This window comes from Crinia signifera, chromosome 9, assembly GCF_055691185.1.
Source record: "Crinia signifera chromosome 9, ASM5569118v1, whole genome shotgun sequence".
Taxonomy (NCBI): Eukaryota; Metazoa; Chordata; class Amphibia; order Anura; family Myobatrachidae; genus Crinia; species Crinia signifera.
Genome location: NC_139225.1, coordinates 26,123,560 through 26,141,847, shown reverse-complemented (window position 1 = coordinate 26,141,847; position 18,288 = coordinate 26,123,560). Strand labels below are relative to the sequence as shown.

Genomic DNA, 18,288 nt, shown 5'->3' with positions numbered 1-18,288 from the left:
ATGGGTTTAATCCCCACCATGGCCCTAACTGTGCGGAGTTTGTATATTCTCCCCGTGCTTGCGTGGGTTTCCTCCGGGTACTCCGGTTTCCTCTCACAATCCAAAAATATACAGGCAGGCTAATTGTCTACCAACAAAATTAACCCTAGAATGTCTGTGTGCGTGTACATGTGGTAAGGAATATAGATTGTAAGCTCCACTGGGGCAGGGACTGATGTGAATGTTCATCTATACTCTGTACAGCGCTGCGGAATATGTGTGCGCTATATAAATAACTTAATTAATAAATTATCTGGTATATTTTTTTTTTTAGGGATTCAGTATGAAATCCCGGCGGTCGGGATCCTGGCGTTCAAAATCCCGACCGCCGAAATCCCGACAAGGGGGGGACGTGGAGCGCCCCCCCCTTGCGGGCTCGCTGTGCTCGCCACGCAGCAGGCCCGGTGCCTCGCTACGCTCGGCACGCTAATTTATTCTCCCTCCAGGGGTGTCGTAGACACCCACGGAGGGAGAAAGTGTCGGGATTTCGGCGGTCGGGATTCCGGCATCGGGATTCTGAACGCCGGGATCCCGACCGCCGGGATTTTAACTGCATCCCTTTTTGAGCGATTGTAACATTAATTAGCAGCACAATGACCTGGAACCTTGCAATGTGTTTGGATAGAAAGAAAGGATTTGCTGGCAGTTTGGGTCTGGCGCTGAGTTGCACCAGTCGGCTTTGCACACAGATGTTCAGTGACATCACCGGCATAGGTGCCGATTCTGTGGGTGCTCAAGGGCCCGAGCACCCACGGAAATTGTTGAGCACCCACGGGCCCGAGTCCCGCTGCTGGGCCGCCATATAAACGTGCTAATTTGCAGCTGCAGCACCCACGTTGCCGGACCCGCCACCTGGGAAACAGTATGCCGGGAAGAGTGTCCACGGAGTACCTGCACTGTGGAGGCATTTATTTACCTGCACTGTGGGGGCATTTATGTACCTGCACTGTGGGGGCATTTATGTACCTGCACTGTGGGGGCATTTATGTACCTGCACTGTGGGGGCATTTATGTACCTGCACTGTGGGGGCATTTATTTACCTGCACTGTGGGGGCATTTATGTACCTGCACTGTGGGGGCATTTATTTACCTGCACTGTGGGGGCATTTATTTACCTGCACTGTGGGGGCATTTATGTATGTGGAACGCTGTTGCCGTAATTTGAATATTGGAGACAACTGTGCTCCGTAATATAAATTGGTATTATTTTGTGGCCACACCCCTTCCCTGTGAAGCCACTATTTTTGGCTTGAGCACCCACCAGCAAAAACATAAATTGGCCCCTATGATCACGGGACTCGTTGAACATGCGGGTCATTTGGCTGTATTGCGGCAGACGAGGGATGTTAACCATGAGCCGGAACACGCATCGTTAATGATACTGACAATATTGTGGAAGATATCGCTCAGACCCTTTCTGAACGATCACTTTCAAAATATCCTCTAGTCTGTGTGTATGGGGCTTGAGAAGCGGGATAGGGTCACTAGGTCTACAAGCATTAGGTCAACATGACTGAAGGTCGACATGCAGGATGGTCTACTTGACTGAAGGTGGACATGGGTTAGGTCGACAGGGTCATTAGGTCGACATAGCGTTTTTCACTTTTTTTTGAGCCGATATGTGCCGACAGGCGGTATTTCATGCCTTACCATCCACTAGGGCGTGGTGGGAGAATAAAACAGTGCGCTGTGTTGACATTTTGACAAAATAAAGTGAAAAACCCCATGTTGACCTTTGACTGTCGACCTAACCCATATCGCCCTTCCTGCATGTCGACCTAATTGACCTAGTTGCTATCTGTCCATTGATCCATACTCTGAGAAGCCTATTGAGCTCAATCAATAGCAGGAACAACAGTGGCACCTACTGGGCATAAAAAGTAGTACTTTAGGTTTATTTTCATCTGTACAAAATAGATTTAAAAACCGACCCTTCTTCCATACACCTCTAGATCTAGTTCCGAGGAAGTAAGTGTCAATGCTCCAGCATACGTGTATAAATGTGTACGACTGCGGTTCTCCAGTGAAGAAGCTGCTCTGTAGGTTTGGTAACCGGCGGCCTCCATTGGAGAAGGAATATTTCATGGTTCCAGTATCAGTATTGGTTGATCTCTGTCGTCAGGTCCCTCCGAGATGACGGCTACAATGAGATTCAGCAGACGGCCGACGTGTCCAGACGCTTCAGTGGCCACCAATCTCCCAACCCCGCCCGTCTCCAGGCATAGGAAGAGTCGCAGCTTAGGAAACAAGTGGGTCTTCAGCGCTGTCCGAGGCAGTCGCACTTTATGTTACCGCTGCGAAATGCTTCTGCTATTTCAGCCGTAAGGGGGGCATTCAGTTCTGCACCATCTGGGGATGCACACATTGGGGAAGATGTATTAAACCTGGTAAAGTGATAAAACGAAAGATGATAACGCACCAGCCAATCAGCTGTTTGAAACATTACAGTTAGGCGCTGATGGTGCGTTATCTCCTTCCACTTTATCAGCATTTTATCACTGATATATCTGCCCCATTGCCCGATAACATGGCGGCCTAACATCACTGATTTTTCAGAGCGATGTTGGTAGTCAGGGTGTGCCACAGAAATGAATTGCCCCCAAAGGCTCATTTACAAACTGCAAAAAGTACAAACCAGCAATGTCCCTTTTGTGAGCACACTTATCCGATTGGAGGGTGTGTCAAGGTGTACGCCCACTTCCTGTGTGCTGAGGTTGGCCAATATTAATGACAATGTGTGTGGGAAGGAACAGCATAATGGTGCTACAACTGTTACCTTGCAGACATTGTATAATAAGCCCTAGTTATTATTTATATAAATTATTATATGATGGTAACAGGACATCAGAACCATCATTATTACATGTCAATGCGTCAAGTTACTGTATCTGTCACATTGGTTAAAGTTCGGTAGAGTTGGCGACAGTTAGTGTAGGGATCTACTGTATGACACAGGAAAAGGGCGTCCTTTATTTTGAAGTAGTCCCGTCCCACAAAATAAAACCTCAATTTTTGTTTCTATTTCAGTGAATTACTTGAGTACGCTATGCACATCCTTGGCAACAACCCTCCCTCCTTGCCCCTTGCCGGTTGCTATCTTGCCCCAGAGAACTTGTGCCTTCCCATAAACCTCAGTGCTTCTGCACAAAATTCGGTGTGTGACACAAAGGGGCATAGGCACTCTGGTATTGTACTTGTATGCAGTTGTAAATGATCCCTATCACCATGATGGGAATCAGAATGCCATGTTCTACATACTGTGTATGGTCAAATAGAAACCACAGTGTAACCTATTATGTTATTTTTAGTGTTACACGGTTCCTCTGTAGTATCTTTTTATATAGGCATTAAACCAAAAGCACCACACAAATTCCCATCACTTGTGTAGTTGTTTCCTGTAACCCCCCCCCCCAGTTATCCGCCACAACAGTTGTGTGTCGCTGATAAGAGTGATAAAGTACCACCCAATCAGCTCCTAACTGTCATGGTTGTGCTGTGTTTAAAAATGACAGTTAAGGGCTGATTGGCTGGTACTGTATCACTCACTGAGGCGTAGTACATCTAGCCCCTTGAATGGGTTCCTAGTGTATATATAATGCTGGATAATCAGCGACACTAGGTTACACTGGATCTATTAAGGACCTCCCAAAGTCTAGGGCAGGCATGTCCAAACTGTGGCCCTCCAGTTGTTGTGAAAACTACACGTCCCAGCATGCCTTGCCATAGTTTTAGCATTCCCTAATAGCAAAACTGTGGCAAGGCATGATGGCACTTGTAGTTTCACAACAGCTGGAGGGCCATAGTTTGGACATGCCTGGTCTAGGGTGACAAGGTCAGGTATCGCTTGGTTAAAAAGCAATAAGGAACCCAATCGCAGAAATAGTCCTACACTCCCTCAGGCAGTATAGCCAACCCAAGTATTCCCCCCATATATTTGAATTACCATAGAAACAGAAGAGCCCATTTATAAACCAGTGGGATAACTCGAGCATGATAAAGCTTGTTGTGCGTGATAAGTGGTGCTTCAGCCAATCAACTATTCAACTGTCATTTTTCAAACAGATGACAAGAGCTGATTTGCTGGAGAGCACTATTTATCACAGGCAGCAAGCTTCATCATCCACCAGGATGTTTGCCACTCGTTGATAAATTCCCTGTGAGGACTGTAGGAAAGGACTGGAGGTCCACGGGAGGGAGCAGGATCAGGGGGGCATTTGGCCACAGTCCGGCTTTGACATTTCAGTTTGCTCATTCTCCCGCTAAGCACTCATTGAACATGTGTGGAATGAATGGTACAAAAAGGACCGACCCTGCTTCTGTCTCTCCCATTTATCCAGTGTGATGTGTCAGTTCAGTGTTGTTGAGAGTAAGAGTGCCACATTTCCATCTGAGAAACAGCGCCACCTGCTGGACGATAGTGTCTTGGAGTCGCAGAGCCCCGCCAAGAACAGCACCCAGGCCTCTGCGTTCACCAACGGCATGTCAATAGGTGAGTGCATCCTTTATGATCTCTTTTGTGCCAAGCTTCCCATCCCCTGGCCTACTGCATCTTACAGCTCTCTCATTGTCTCTATGATTTATGGAGCATGAAATAATCCATGCTGCGGGCTGCCAATACATCCTGGTCTGAGAACAATAAGTGTGTCCTAGAGATTAATGGGTATACTGTACATGACACAAATCAATATTTACAGTCGATTGGAAGAGTAAATTCAGTATACAGCTTCTTGCTTGTAGGCGTGGTACGTTTCTGTTACAGTAAAATTCTAATGTCGGTCATTTTAGCATCAAGAAGGTTCTTCCTACTGCCCTCTGTTACAGTGCTCGTGGCGCCAGCATGCAGGGGTGGCGGCCATTTTGTTGCCTGAAACTGCATTCTCTTGCCATGAGGCACTTATTAAATATTGGTTCAGAAACAAAATGGCTGCATCCAACCTTTTTATCTGAGGTAAAATGTTTGCTGTGTTCCTTCAGAAATGTTATTCTAAGACAGTGGTTCTCAAACTCGGTCCTCGGGACCCCACACAGCTCACGTTTTCCAGGTCACCCAACAGGTGCACTCATTACTCACTGACACATTATAAAAGATCCACAGGTGGAGCTAATTATTTCACTTGATTCTGTGAGGAGACCTGCAAAACGAGCGCTGTGTGGGGCCCTGAGGACCAACTTTGAGAACCTGTGGTCTAAGTTAAAGTAATCTATGATTTACTGTATATTGAGATTGTTAGTTCTTGTGGCAGTTTGACCCCTTATTCATAATACATACTGCTAATAGTATTAAATGCATGTAATTAGAATTTGGGAAGGAAATCCTCTCCAACCCCTCTGCAGTCCGGAGCGTTTGCTGGAGCGTTTTTTTGGATACTAACTGCTCAGTTTTTACCTTCTATAAATTCACTAACGGGAATGACGTTTCAGCCAGTGTTGCCGGCCACTTCAGCACCCAACTGAGAGACCTACCACAACATTGCACTCACTGGCCACTTGTATCGCACGTTAACAAGCCGCCACATATGTATCCTATACTTTACATTGTCCGTTTAGGAAACAACTTTTAGATTTTGGAATAGTTCAATGACCACCTCCCACAAGTCTATCGTTAAATGGACCTCCGTTTCTATCCACCCCCCTCTCCAAACTTAATTTTCTGCAAATGTTCGTTTTCAAATTATTTAATTTCTCTTTTTTTTCTGTCGCCCAAATTTTTTCCCCAGTGCCTTGTATTCCTTTCCTTCCCTTCTGCCCTTATTTTTTATTTCCCCCAGTTACTAGTTTCTCTATGCACTAATTCCACATGCCCCCTGCTTCCCACGTGCCCTCTGTTTCCTAAATGCCACGTGCCCCCTGCTTCCCACGTGCCCTCTGCTTCCTACATGCCACGTGTCCCCTGCTTCCTACATGCCACGTGTCTCCTGCTTCCCCAGCGCCCTCAGCTTCTCTGTTCTCAGCCTCCCTTCCACCCCCTCACCTGTCGTGTCCTTGGTTCATGCTTTTATTTCCATCTATCTTACTATTTTGTCCCTAGATTCTGAACACCTCATTCTCCCATTCCACCAGATCGCCCCCTTTTTACCTTCTGCCCCTGACCACATCATCCCCTAGACTAGGGGACCCCATACTCCATGCACAGTAACTGTGGGCCTAATTCAGACCTGATCGCATGACGCTTTGTTTGCAAATGGACAAAACCATGTACACTGCAGGTGGGGCAGATGTAACATGTGCAGAGAGATATGGTGTGTCCACACGGGCCGCTGTGGATGGATATCAGCAGCCGTCGGGGGGCCCACATTGGCAGGGAAGGAGGGATGGCCCTCGATCCGAGATACTACAATAGACCTCAGGATCGGGTGCTGCATAGCACAGTGCTATATCACTATGTGAGATGCAATTTTGACTATATAGTCAAAATCGGTGGTGTGATTCGCATTGTGTGGCCACGCCATGAGATTTAGTGGAGTTATGTTGTTTCTGTGCAGGGTAAATACTGGCTGCTTTATTCTTACACTGCAATTTAGATTTCAGTTTCAACATGACCCACCCAAATCTAACTCTCTCTGCACATGTTACATCTGCCCCACCTGCAGTGCAGCATGGTTTTGCCCATCTGTAAAAATTGCAGCCTTGCTAACAGGTCTGAATCAGGCTCTGTGTGACATTCAGGACTAATCTCTCACAAGTCTGGTTTTTACTCAAACCTCTACATTCTCTTGCACACGTCTGCTGTCAGGGCCATCTTAACAGCAGTGTGGGCCCCTGGGCAAAGCAATGCACTGGGGCCCTTACCCATTCTCCCCTCCTAGGGGTGGGGGGTGGTATCAGCAGCAGCTTTGATGTCCCACGGGTGGCAGGGGGTGCTCTATCTTCCATTCAACATGTAGGACCTGGAGCAGTAACTTCTGCTAATTACTCCTTTACTGCACAGGTGGTGGGAGGGAGAACACTAACGTGTGGAAGGGGGCACTGAGCTGAATGAAGGGTCCCTTGTAAATGACTTCCAGGGAGGTAGGGGGTGTTTTATACGCACGGGAGGGTTGGATAATGGAGTGGGCTTAATATTCGCCATTTTCCGGTGGAAGGGCAGCTTGTTTGACTGCATATATCGCCATTATCTGGAAATAGATGACTTAGCCTTCAACAGTATAAAAACCTAGAGTCCCAACTTTCAGGAGGTGCTGGGAACTTGGGGATCAGAGATCAGGAGCCAGAGTAATCCATTGACAAAAATATAAAACTGTACACCAGACGTTTGGAGCTGGAGCAGGGACCGGCTGCTGGAAGGCTGATATCTCTGGTTCTGGGCATGATAGAGACAAGCCGCTAGTGTCGGCAGAAAGGGGAGATTCCCAGCTTTTGGAATATACTCTCAGAAAAAGTTAAGTTAGAGAGAACCTGAGAAATATGACTGGGAAATTCAATTAACAGGTCGGATGTGGACTGCCGCTTTGAAGTTGGATATCTCCAGTTCCCCAGGGCCGATTTTCAAAATTCTGATATCCCTGGAAAAAGGGGATCCTCAGCTATCATCATAGGGCCCTTATACATTAAGCCCATACATAAAGACGGCCCTGCCAGCTGTTACTCCTTCCTGTGTGTTCTCGCACACTCCTGCTGTTACTCTGTACTGTACTTTCTCTCGCACACGCCTGCTGTTACTCTGTACTGTACCTTCACTCGCACTTCTGCTGTCACTCTGTACTGTACCTTCTCTCGCACTCCTGCTGTCACTCTGTACTGTACCTTCTCTCGCACACTCCTGCTGTCACTCTGTACTGTACCTTCTCTCGCACACTCCTGCTGTCACTCTGTACTGTACCTTCTCTCACACACTCCTGCAGTTACTCTGTACTGTACCTTCTCTCGCACACTCCTGCAGTTACTCTGTACTGTACCTTCTCTCGCACACTCCTGCAGTTACTCTGTACTGTACCTTCTCTCGCACACTCCTGCTGTTACTCTGTACTGTACCTTCTCTCGCACACTCTTACTCTGTACTGTACCTTCTCTCGCACACTCCTGCTGTTACTCTGTACTGTACTTTCTCTCGCACACTCCTGCTGTCACTCTGTACTGTACCTTCTCTCACACACTCCTGCAGTTACTCTGTACTGTACCTTCTCTCGCACACTCCTGCAGTTACTCTGTACTGTACCTTCTCTCGCACACTCCTGCTGTTACTCTGTACTGTACCTTCTCTCGCACACTCTTACTCTGTACTGTACCTTCTCTCGCACACTCCTGCAGTTACTCTGTACTGTACCTTCTCTCGCACACTCCTGCTGTTACTCTGTACTGTACCTTCTCTCGCACACTCTTACTCTGTACTGTACCTTCTCTCGCACACTCCTGCTGTTACTCTGTACTGTACCTTCTCTCGCACACTCTTACTCTGTACTGTACCTTCTCTCGCACACTCCTGCTGTTACTCTGTACTGTACTTTCTCTCGCACATGCCTGCTGTTACTCTGTACTGTACCTTCTCTCGCACACTCTTACTCTGTACTGTACCTTCTCTCGCACACTCCTGCTGTTACTCTGTACTGTACTTTCTCTCGCACACGCCTGCTGTTACTCTGTACTGTACCTTCTCTCACACTCCTGCGGTCACTCTGTACTGTACCTTCTCTCACACACTCCTGCAGTTACTCTGTACTGTACCTTCTCTCGCACACTCTTACTCTGTACTGTACCTTCTCTCGCACACTCTTACTCTGTACTGTACCTTCTCTCGCACACTCCTGCTGTTATTCTGGGCCTGAAATATGGGGGTGTTTCTGAGCCAGACAATGCGTTTGCGTACGCAATTACAGTGACTTTGGTGGCTGAGTTCCATTGGGTTTTTCAGATGTTACTCAGATACTACAAGCAGCGGACTGTGCACATCCCATTACAGATCCCAGCGGCTTTGGCATGTGCATACTTTATCATTGTGTACGGGATGGCAGACGTGGCAGGTTTTCCATTCTCCTTTGAATCAGAATTTCTGTCCTGCGCCTTCTCTCACACACACGTCGGCTCGTTACTCCAGCCTACACGCCCGGTCACATCAGACACCTGAAGTGATGAAATTTCCCCAGCAGCCCAAATCCATCTACACACACTTGGATTATTGGATTAGGTCAGGCCTGGGTCCGTGTGTTTTTATACTTCCAGTATATATGGCTCTGCGATGGGGAAACCACCAGCACTGTTCCTCAGCTGGTGACGACCAACATTTTCAAACGAGCAGCTAAAAAAAATATTAAAACTTACAATATGAATAAATTATCCCCGGCACCGGCAACCTCATCAGTTCTCACTGAACCACAAATACCAGCATAACTTGGCACCTAGTGAGTAAGCATTCTGGGAGTTGCAGTCCAGCAGTACCTGCGCTGAGGCTGGCGGAACATTTATATAAGGATACAAGGGGAGATGTATCACACATTCTAAAAAGTGGTGACATTGCTCCTAGCAACCAATTGTTTTGTAACTCTCATTACAAATAACAATGGACAGTGCATCCTATAACAGTGGACGACATAAGGCACCACACATTTCAGCATTCCCTACCACAGTATTTCCGTTAGGGCATGCGAAAACTGTGGAGTGCTGGGATATGTAGTTCCACAGCAGCAAGACCACATGTTGACTACCCCTGCAGCTATACTTCGCTGTGGTCACCTTATTTTCCTGTCCGCTTTAGGGGCTTTAACACTCTATCCCATTGTCTAAAATGTACCTTTCCCAATTTATGAGGATTAAGGAATCAATTAAACAAAAAATAATCTTCATTATAAACTCTGTGATATCTGGGAACATATAAATGTGTGTTTGGCTTGGAGATGATAAAGGAATATAGAGTTTAGTACTGTGATATTATAAAGTACAGATCACAAACCTCATTGAATGCTAGTCTAATGTCTGTATAGGGTGTAATAGATGTATTATGGCCAGTGGTGTAGTGGGGGTGTAGTGTTCTGTGTCTGTATAGGGTGTAATAGCTGTATTATGACCAGCGGTCAGGACATGTTGGGGTGTAGTGTCCTATGTCTGTATAGGGTGTAATAGATGCATTATGGCCAGCGAACAGGACATGTTGGGGTGTAGTGTCCTATGTCTGTATAGGGTGTAATAGATGTATTATGGGCAGCGGTCAGGACATGTTGGAGTATAGTGTCCTATGTCTGTATAGGGTGTAATAGATGTATTATGGCCAGCGGTCAGTACATGTTGGGGTGTAGTGTCCTATGTCTGTATAGGGTGTAATAGATGTATTATGGGCAGCGGTCAGGACATGTTGGAGTATAGTGTCCTATGTCTGTATAGGGTGTAATAGATGTATTATGGCCAGCGGTCAGGACATGTTGGGGTGTAGTGTCCTGTGTCTGTATAGGGTGTAATAGATGTATTATGGCCGGCGGTCAGGACATGTTGGGGTGTAGTGTCCTATGTCTGTGTAGGGTGTAATAGATGTATTATGGCCGGCGATCAGGACATGTTGGGGTGTAGTGTCCTATGTCTGTATAGGGTGTAATAGATGTATTATGGCCAGCGGTCAGTACATGTTGGGGTGTAGTGTCCTATGTCTGTATAGGGTGTAATAGATGTATTATGGGCAGCGGTCAGGACATGTTGGGGTGTAGTGTCCTATGTCTGTATAGGGTGTAATAGATGTATTATGGCCAGTGGTCAGGACATGTTGGGGTGTAGTGCCCTATGTCTGTATAGGGTGTAATAGATGTATTATGGCCAGCGGTCAGGACATGTTGGGGTGTAGTGTCCTATGTCTGTATAGGGTGTAATAGATGTATTATGGGCAGCGAACAGGACATGTTGGGGTGTAGTGTCCTATGTCTGTCTAGGGTGTAATAGATGTATTATGGCCAGAGGTCAGGACATGTTGGGGTGTAGTGTCCTATGTCTGTATAGGGTGTAATAGATGTATTATGGCCAGTGGTCAGGACATGTTGGTGGTGTAGTGTCCTATGTCTGTATAGGGTGTAATAGATGTATTATGGCCAGCGGTCAGGACATGTTGGTGGTGTAGTGTCCTATGTCTGTATACGGTGTAATAGATGTATTATGGGCAGCGGTCAGGACATGTTGGGGTGTAGTGTCCTGTGTCTGTCTAGGGTGTAATAGATGTATTATGGCCAGAGGTCAGGACATGTTGGGGTGTAGTGTCCTATGTCTGTATAGGGTGTAATAGATGTATTATGGCCAGAGGTCAGGACATGTTGGGGTGTAGTGTCCTATGTCTGTATAGGGTGTAATAGATGTATTATGGGCAGCGAACAGGACATGTTGGGGTGTAGTGTCCTATGTCTGTCTAGGGTGTAATAGATGTATTATGGCCAGAGGTCAGGACATGTTGGGGTGTAGTGTCCTATGTCTGTATAGGGTGTAATAGATGTATTATGGCCAGTGGTCAGGACATGTTGGTGGTGTAGTGTCCTATGTCTGTATAGGGTGTAATAGATGTATTATGGCCAGTGGTCAGGACATGTTGGGGATGTAGTGTCCTATGTCTGTATAGGGTGTAATAGATGTATTATGGGCAGCGAACAGGACATGATGGGGTGTAGTGTCCTATGTCTGTATAGGGTGTAATAGATGTACTGTATTATGACCAGCGGTCAGGACATGTTGGGGTGTAGTGTCCTATGTCTGTATAGGGTGTAATAGATGCATTATGGCCAGCGGTCAGGACATGTTGGGGTGTAGTGTCCTATGTCTGTATAGGGTGTAATAGATGTATTATGGCCAGCGGTCAGGACATGTTGGGGTGTAGTGTCCTATGTCTGTATAGGGTGTAATAGATGTATTATGGCCGGCGGTCAGGACATGTTGAGGTGTAGTGTCCTATGTCTGTATAGGGTGTAATAGATGTATTATGGGCAGCGGTCAGGACATGTTGGGGTGTAGTGTCCTATGTCTGTATAGGGTGTAATAGATGTATTATGGGCAGCGGTCAGGACATGTTGGGGTGTAGTGTCCTACGTCTGTATAGGGTGTAATAGATGTATTATGGGCAGCGGTCAGGACATGTTGGGGTGTAGTGTCCTGTGTCTGTATAGGGTGTAATAGATGTATTATGGCCAGCGGTCAGGACATGTTGGGGTGTAGTGTTCTGTGTCTGTATAGGGTGTAATAGATGTATTATGGGGTGTAGTGTCCTATGTCTGTATAGGGTGTAATAGATGTATTGTGGTCAGTGGTCAGGACATGTTGGGGGTGTAGTGTCCTATGTCCGTATAGGGTGTAATAGATGTATTATGGCCAGTGGTCAGGACATGTTGGGGTATAGTGTCCTATGTCTGTATAGGGTGTAATAGATGTATTATGGCCAGCGGTCAGTACATGTTGGGGTGTAGTGTCCTATGTCTGTATAGGGTGTAATAGATGTATTATGGCCAGCGGTCAGTACATGTTGGGGTGTAGTGTCCTATGTCTGTATAGGGTGTAATAGATGTATTATGGCCAGCGGTCAGCACATGTTGGGGTGTAGTGTCCTATGTCTGTATAGGGTGTAATAGATGTATTATGGGTATACATTTTCGGGGTGTTGAGTTCTTGCTGTGTCACCATATCACTTACCTCTTGTGCATGTGTTGTAGGAAGCAGCGAGAGTTCGGAGTTCAGTGAAGAAGTGTCCTCCGTCCTGGACAGGTGAGTCGCTATTTACTGAAACTTACCTGTGGAAAGAAGTGAATCTTGCACCTGAATAACAGAACATACTCAGGCGGCTGAGTGCTGGATACAGATAGGGATACATTACTAGAGTCCATGAGATACCTGCAGGGGCCCAACCGCACTGCTTCTCCTGTCTACAGCGTATTCTATGTTCATCTGTGTTCCGTGTTCTATATTCCTCACCTGTAAAGGAGACATAATGAGGGGTGGGGACGATTGTTTCTTACAGCCGGTTAGAGACCCGAAACATGTAGTGTCACAGTCAGTGTCACAATGCCCCCAAACATTTACCAATTTACCCTCACAGGGGCACAAGTCCCTGCTAGCACCACCTATGGCAGGGAGAGGATTGGTAGGTGTCCTGTCTGTTATACCCGCATGGACAGCAATGTCCAGAGTCTGTGCACCTGCTTTGTACATGTGGGATTCCAGCAACTTATTCAGCCACTGTCTGACACTGAGCACAGCTACTGATAGACCACACACTCCTTATCCATCTGTCATACCTCCAAAGTGTGCGCCACTAATTGTACACATGTATCACCATGGCCTGTGCATAACCCTACATATTGCTATATGGACCCTCATCTGCCAGTTCTCTGGTCGTCATTCAGTCCATCCTACTCCATGGCATGACCTCACCAAGTAGGGTAGGTGTGAGGGTGTACAAGTGTGAGTAGTACAGATGGGAGTAGGGGAGGTGTGAGGGTGTACCAGTGTGAGTAGTACAGGTGGAGTAGGGGAGGTGTGAGGGTGTACCAGTGGGGGAGTAGAGGAGGTGTGAGGGTGTACCAGTGTGAGTAGTACAGGTGGAGTAGGGGAGGTGTGAGGGTGTACCAGTGGGGGAGTAGAGGAGGTGTGAGGGTGTACCAGTGGGGGAGTAGAGGAGGTGTGAGGGTGTACCAGTGTGATTAGTACAGGTGGGAGTAGGGGAGGTGGGAGCGTGTACCAGTGAGAGTAGGGGAGGTGGGAGCATGTACCAGTGTGAGTACACGCTCCAGTGCGTGTACCAATGGGGGAGTAGTGAGGGTGTACCAGTGGGAGTAGTACAGGTGGGAGTAGGGGGGGGGGGGGTAGGGTAGGTGTGAGGATGTACCAGTGAGTAGTATAGTTGGGAGTAGGGGAGGTGTGAGGGTGTACCAGTGTGAGTAGTACAGGTGGGAGGAGGGGAGGTGTGAGGGTGTACCAGTGGGGGAGTAGAGGAAGTGTGAGGGTGTACCAGTGGGAGTAGTACAGGTGGGAGTAGGGGAGTAGGATAGGTGTGAGGGTGTACCAGTGAGTAGTATAGTTGGGAGTAGGGGAGGTGTGAGGATGAACCAGTGTGAGTAGTACATGTGGGAGTAGGGGAGGTGTGAGCGTGTACCAGTGAGTAGTATAGTTGGGAGTAGGGGAGGTGTGAGGGTGTACCAGTGTGAGTAGTACAGGTGGGAGGAGGGGAGGTGTGAGGGTGTACCAGTGGGGGAGTAGAGGAAGTGTGAGGGTGTACCAGTGGGAGTAGTACAGGTGGGAGTAGGGGAGTAGGATAGGTGTGAGGGTGTACCAGTGAGTAGTATAGTTGGGAGTAGGGGAGGTGTGAGGATGAACCAGTGTGAGTAGTACATGTGGGAGTAGGGGAGGTGTGAGCGTGTACCAGTGAGTAGTATAGTTGGGAGTAGGGGAGGTGTGAGGGTGTACCAGTGTGAGTAGTAAAGGTGGGAGTAGGGGGGTGTGAGGGTGTACCAGTGAGAGCAGGAGAGGTGTGAGGATCTACCAGTGAGAGTAGGGGAGGTGTGCGCATGTACCAGTGGGAGTAGGGGAGGTGTGCGCATGTACCAGTGGGAGTAGGGGAGGTGTGAGGATGTACCAGTGTGAGTAGTACAGGTAGGAGTAGGGGAGGTGTGAGGGTGTACCAGTGTGAGTAGTACAGGTGGGAGTAGGGGAGGTGTGAGGGCGTACCAGTGTGAGTAGTACAGGTGGGAGTAGGGGAGGTGTGAGGGTGTACCAATGTAAGTGGTACAGGTCGAAGTAGGGGAGGTGTGAGGGTGTACCAGTGTGAGTAGTACAGGTGGGAGTAGGGGAGGTGTGAGGGTACGCCAGTGGGAGTACATTCCAAACTCACTGGCAGTTGGTGCGGCTCCCCTATTTTATATTGCTACAGTTCTCTGAGCAATATAAAAGCCCTGAGCAGTGTCACACCTGATCCCAGTGGTCTCCACGCTGCACGTGATGCCTAAAGGTGGCCATACACGGTGTGATAGCATCTCTGCGTATTGCATGTGATGCAATCCGCCGGCAGTACAAAAAGTATGTGCAGCACATGCATTTTGTACCGTGCGATGCCCGCGGGAGCGCCCATTGCAGTGCACTCTGCTATCACAGCGTGTGTGGGGGCCTTTACACCTAGCTAATGTCACATGTCCCTATAGATTGTAAGCTTGCGAGCAGGGCCCTCCTACATTTTGACTGTCTGTAAATACCCTGTTTTGTTTCACTGTCTGCTATTGTAAAGCGCAACGGAATATGCTGCGCTATATAAGAAACTGTTAATAAATAAAATAAATAAATGTCCCCAGGAACATAGGTAATGTATAGCCCTGACAATGGGGGGCTGCTCCAGTAGGGATGCTATGTAGAGTTATCTGCATGTTACTTGGGTATGATTGTTCTTGCACCATGCATGGTTTTGGAACTCATGTTTAAATTTGCAAACAGGGGTCGTATGTACGCCACGCTGGGTCCCAACTGGAGGGTCCCGGTACGGAACTCCCCCCGGAGTCGGAGCTGTGTGTACAGGTACAGTTAGGTGGTGGGTCTCTCCTCTCTAATAAGTAAAGGCTTCCAGTGGACCTGTTGTATGCACAGAGTGTAAGCAGCCATGAAATCTATATAAAGCCACCAGGAGCTTTACTGGGGAGCAGTGGCGGATCCGGGGGGGGGGGGGGGGGGGCTACAAAACTATTCAAATAGGGGAGCCACACCAACTGCCAGTGAGTCAGTTTGGAATGGCAGTTAGTGGTAGCAGGTGTGGTTCCCCTATTTGAATTTAGAACTGTGCTGCAGTTACACCCCCTGGAGCCGCCACTGCTGGGGAGTGAGGCACCAAGTACCTCAAACCTCAGTGATGCTGCTGGTTTCTGGCGGTTCCATTTCACAGAATTGGCTGCCTGCTCTGTGCAGGTGATATGTGCACTGATAATTACAATCTGCATGCCTGGCTCTCAACCAATCTGAAGTCTCTTTCATAACACAAAGCTCCTGATTTTGTTTCCTTGCAATTAACTTTTTGCATTCTATCTAATGATGTGTAAGTAACGCTGTGCGGGTAATTCTACACCCAAAGTGCTATAGAGATTGGTGGAACTGCTGCTTATATATATGCAGGGCGGCAGATAGCACACAGATTTTAGCGGGTGCCCACAGATTGCGTCATTGCTACGTCACAGTCGGAGTGTTAGAGTACAGCTGTGAGTAGTAGGTAGTCTCTCACCCACACAGCGGTCGTGCCCATCTGCCCACACTCTGCCACCGCTACTGTACAAATAACATTTGCTGGAATTCTATAAGTTATACATTCAGAATGTTACTTATTTGGTGTCTGGTCACTCATTTAACCTAGCGGGTCCTCCCTACATCTGTGGTCTGCAGGAAGCGGCATCCTCAGGTAGGAGAGCATCAGGCGTCCTCCCACCTGATAAATAGTGGCATGAACAACATATTACTGGAAGGAGGGAGGACAGCCTGCCCAGACCATCTGATTATCTGCATTTACATTATACTTGGAATATAATTCCGTGGGCAAATGAATCATCTGGAGCCAAACTTTGCCCTGTGTTTTTTATTGCCCCTACATTTCCATGGAATCCTTATTTCTGCCTCAGGTGCAATCCTTCCATCCCGCTAACCTAGCCAGAGACCTGTCTCATCATATGCAGGATATACATTACTTCATGCTGGGGAACCTGTACCTCCTTGTTATTGGTGGTGTCCAGATTGCACATAAAGTGATGCAATGGTGCCACCTAGTGGCTGCTGTGATTGCTGCAGGCTAATACAAATAACTATATAGCTCATGAATTATTGATCAGTATACTTGTTGTGCCCTGGGGACTGCAAATTCATTACCAAATTTAATTTTCCTGCCACAGGCACAGAAACACGTACTGTGTATATACACTAGGGGCAGTTTATATAAATGCCAGTCACATTACCAGAGTTCTAGGACACGGGGAGTAATACACTGTGTAATATGCACAATCTCTATATATAGCACCAGCATAATTACCTGACCGATTGGGAAGCACGCTCTCAGTAATGTATTCGGCATCTCTGGGGGGTGGCTGGTCAGACGCACGGAGGTGTTCTGACGTGTGCGCATGTTACAGACGTGTCACACGTGATCACTATATAGGAGTCCTATTCTGATGAAGACTCTGCACCTATAGTAGTGGCATGGGCCATAGACATTGTGGCTCGCAGTGACGCCGGAGTGGATCATGTGGTTGACAGTAATTAGGATGACTTTAAAAGGTCGAAGTGGGAGTAAAATTGACACAAAGGAAAGGTTTACATGAATTTTTCCCTTGGGGGGGGGGGGGGGGTTTCAGTCGACACCTGAGTACATGGTGCACATTTAGTGTACTCACCGTGCGTCGGCCCACTTTAACATCCACGTGGCCTCCATTTGGGCACATAAAAGTGTCAAAAAGTAGAAAAAAAATCATTAAAAACGAATGTCGACAGTGCAGTGTTGATATTTTGCTTGTGTCGACCTATCACCCAGATAGACACCCATGCACCCCCGCTCAATGAAGCACATTGTACCCACTCCGTCAATGATGCGCATTGTACCCCCTCCTTCAGCGACACCCATTGTACGCCCTGACTTAGTGACAGCCATTGTACCCACTCCATCAGTGACGCACTTTGTGCCCCCTGACTTAGTGACACAAACAAGGGTCTATTTTCTATTAAAAGCCCGATGCACTGAAAGCCACTGCAGCAGAAGAGTAAGCAATTGGCAAGGGTCACATGACTTAACAGCAGCCAATGAGAGAGTGCAGGGGGGAATCCTATTATAAGATGGCTCTATGATCCCCCGTACAATACTATCCTGCTTCCCATGTGTGTGTCATATGTTGTCCAATGTTTCCCAATTACAGTAATCTGTATGTAGCAGTGTTTCCCATTACCCAATCCGTCTTCCTCTCCGAGAACAATTGCCATTTATTGTGGATACAGAGATGGACTGTAACCGTGCTAAGCAGGATTCCCTATCCAGGCTCATTATCTGTGTACGGAAAGTTACTTCTCTATTATCAAACAGGAGATAGCAGTGGTGTTGCCCATAGCAACGTATCACTGGCCGTCACTAATAATGATGGCTGCACACATTCCTCAGGGTTTCATCACAGCCCAAGAGTACCAGATATGACAATGTGTAAGGTCGGTGGCCATTGTTTGTTGCACTTGGTTGACGACCTTATTAACATTATGCCTCACTGCTATTGTTATTGACTCACTTTATCACCAGGAATCTCCACACACAGCGGGGGAAACATGTATCATGATCACAGTGTGTTTAACCTGCACAA

General features: G+C 47.5%; 1 protein-coding gene across 5 annotated transcripts in view; it reads left to right on the top strand.

Moving 5' to 3' along the window:
- RALGPS1 (Ral GEF with PH domain and SH3 binding motif 1) overlaps window positions 1-18,288 on the top strand; it is a 293,688-nt gene that overhangs the window by 255,243 nt on the left and 20,157 nt on the right. For 2 of the 5 annotated variants that reach the window (XM_083158617.1, XM_083158616.1), the window contains exons 13-16: window positions 2,163-2,289; window positions 4,378-4,529; window positions 12,643-12,694; window positions 15,410-15,490. In XM_083158617.1, the coding sequence (XP_083014743.1) occupies window positions 2,163-2,289; window positions 4,378-4,529; window positions 12,643-12,694; window positions 15,410-15,490 (412 nt within the window). The remainder of the gene's footprint in view (window positions 1-2,162; window positions 2,290-4,377; window positions 4,530-12,642; window positions 12,695-15,409; window positions 15,491-18,288) is intronic. The other 3 variants (XM_083158618.1, XM_083158619.1, XM_083158620.1) reach the window with 3 other exon arrangements.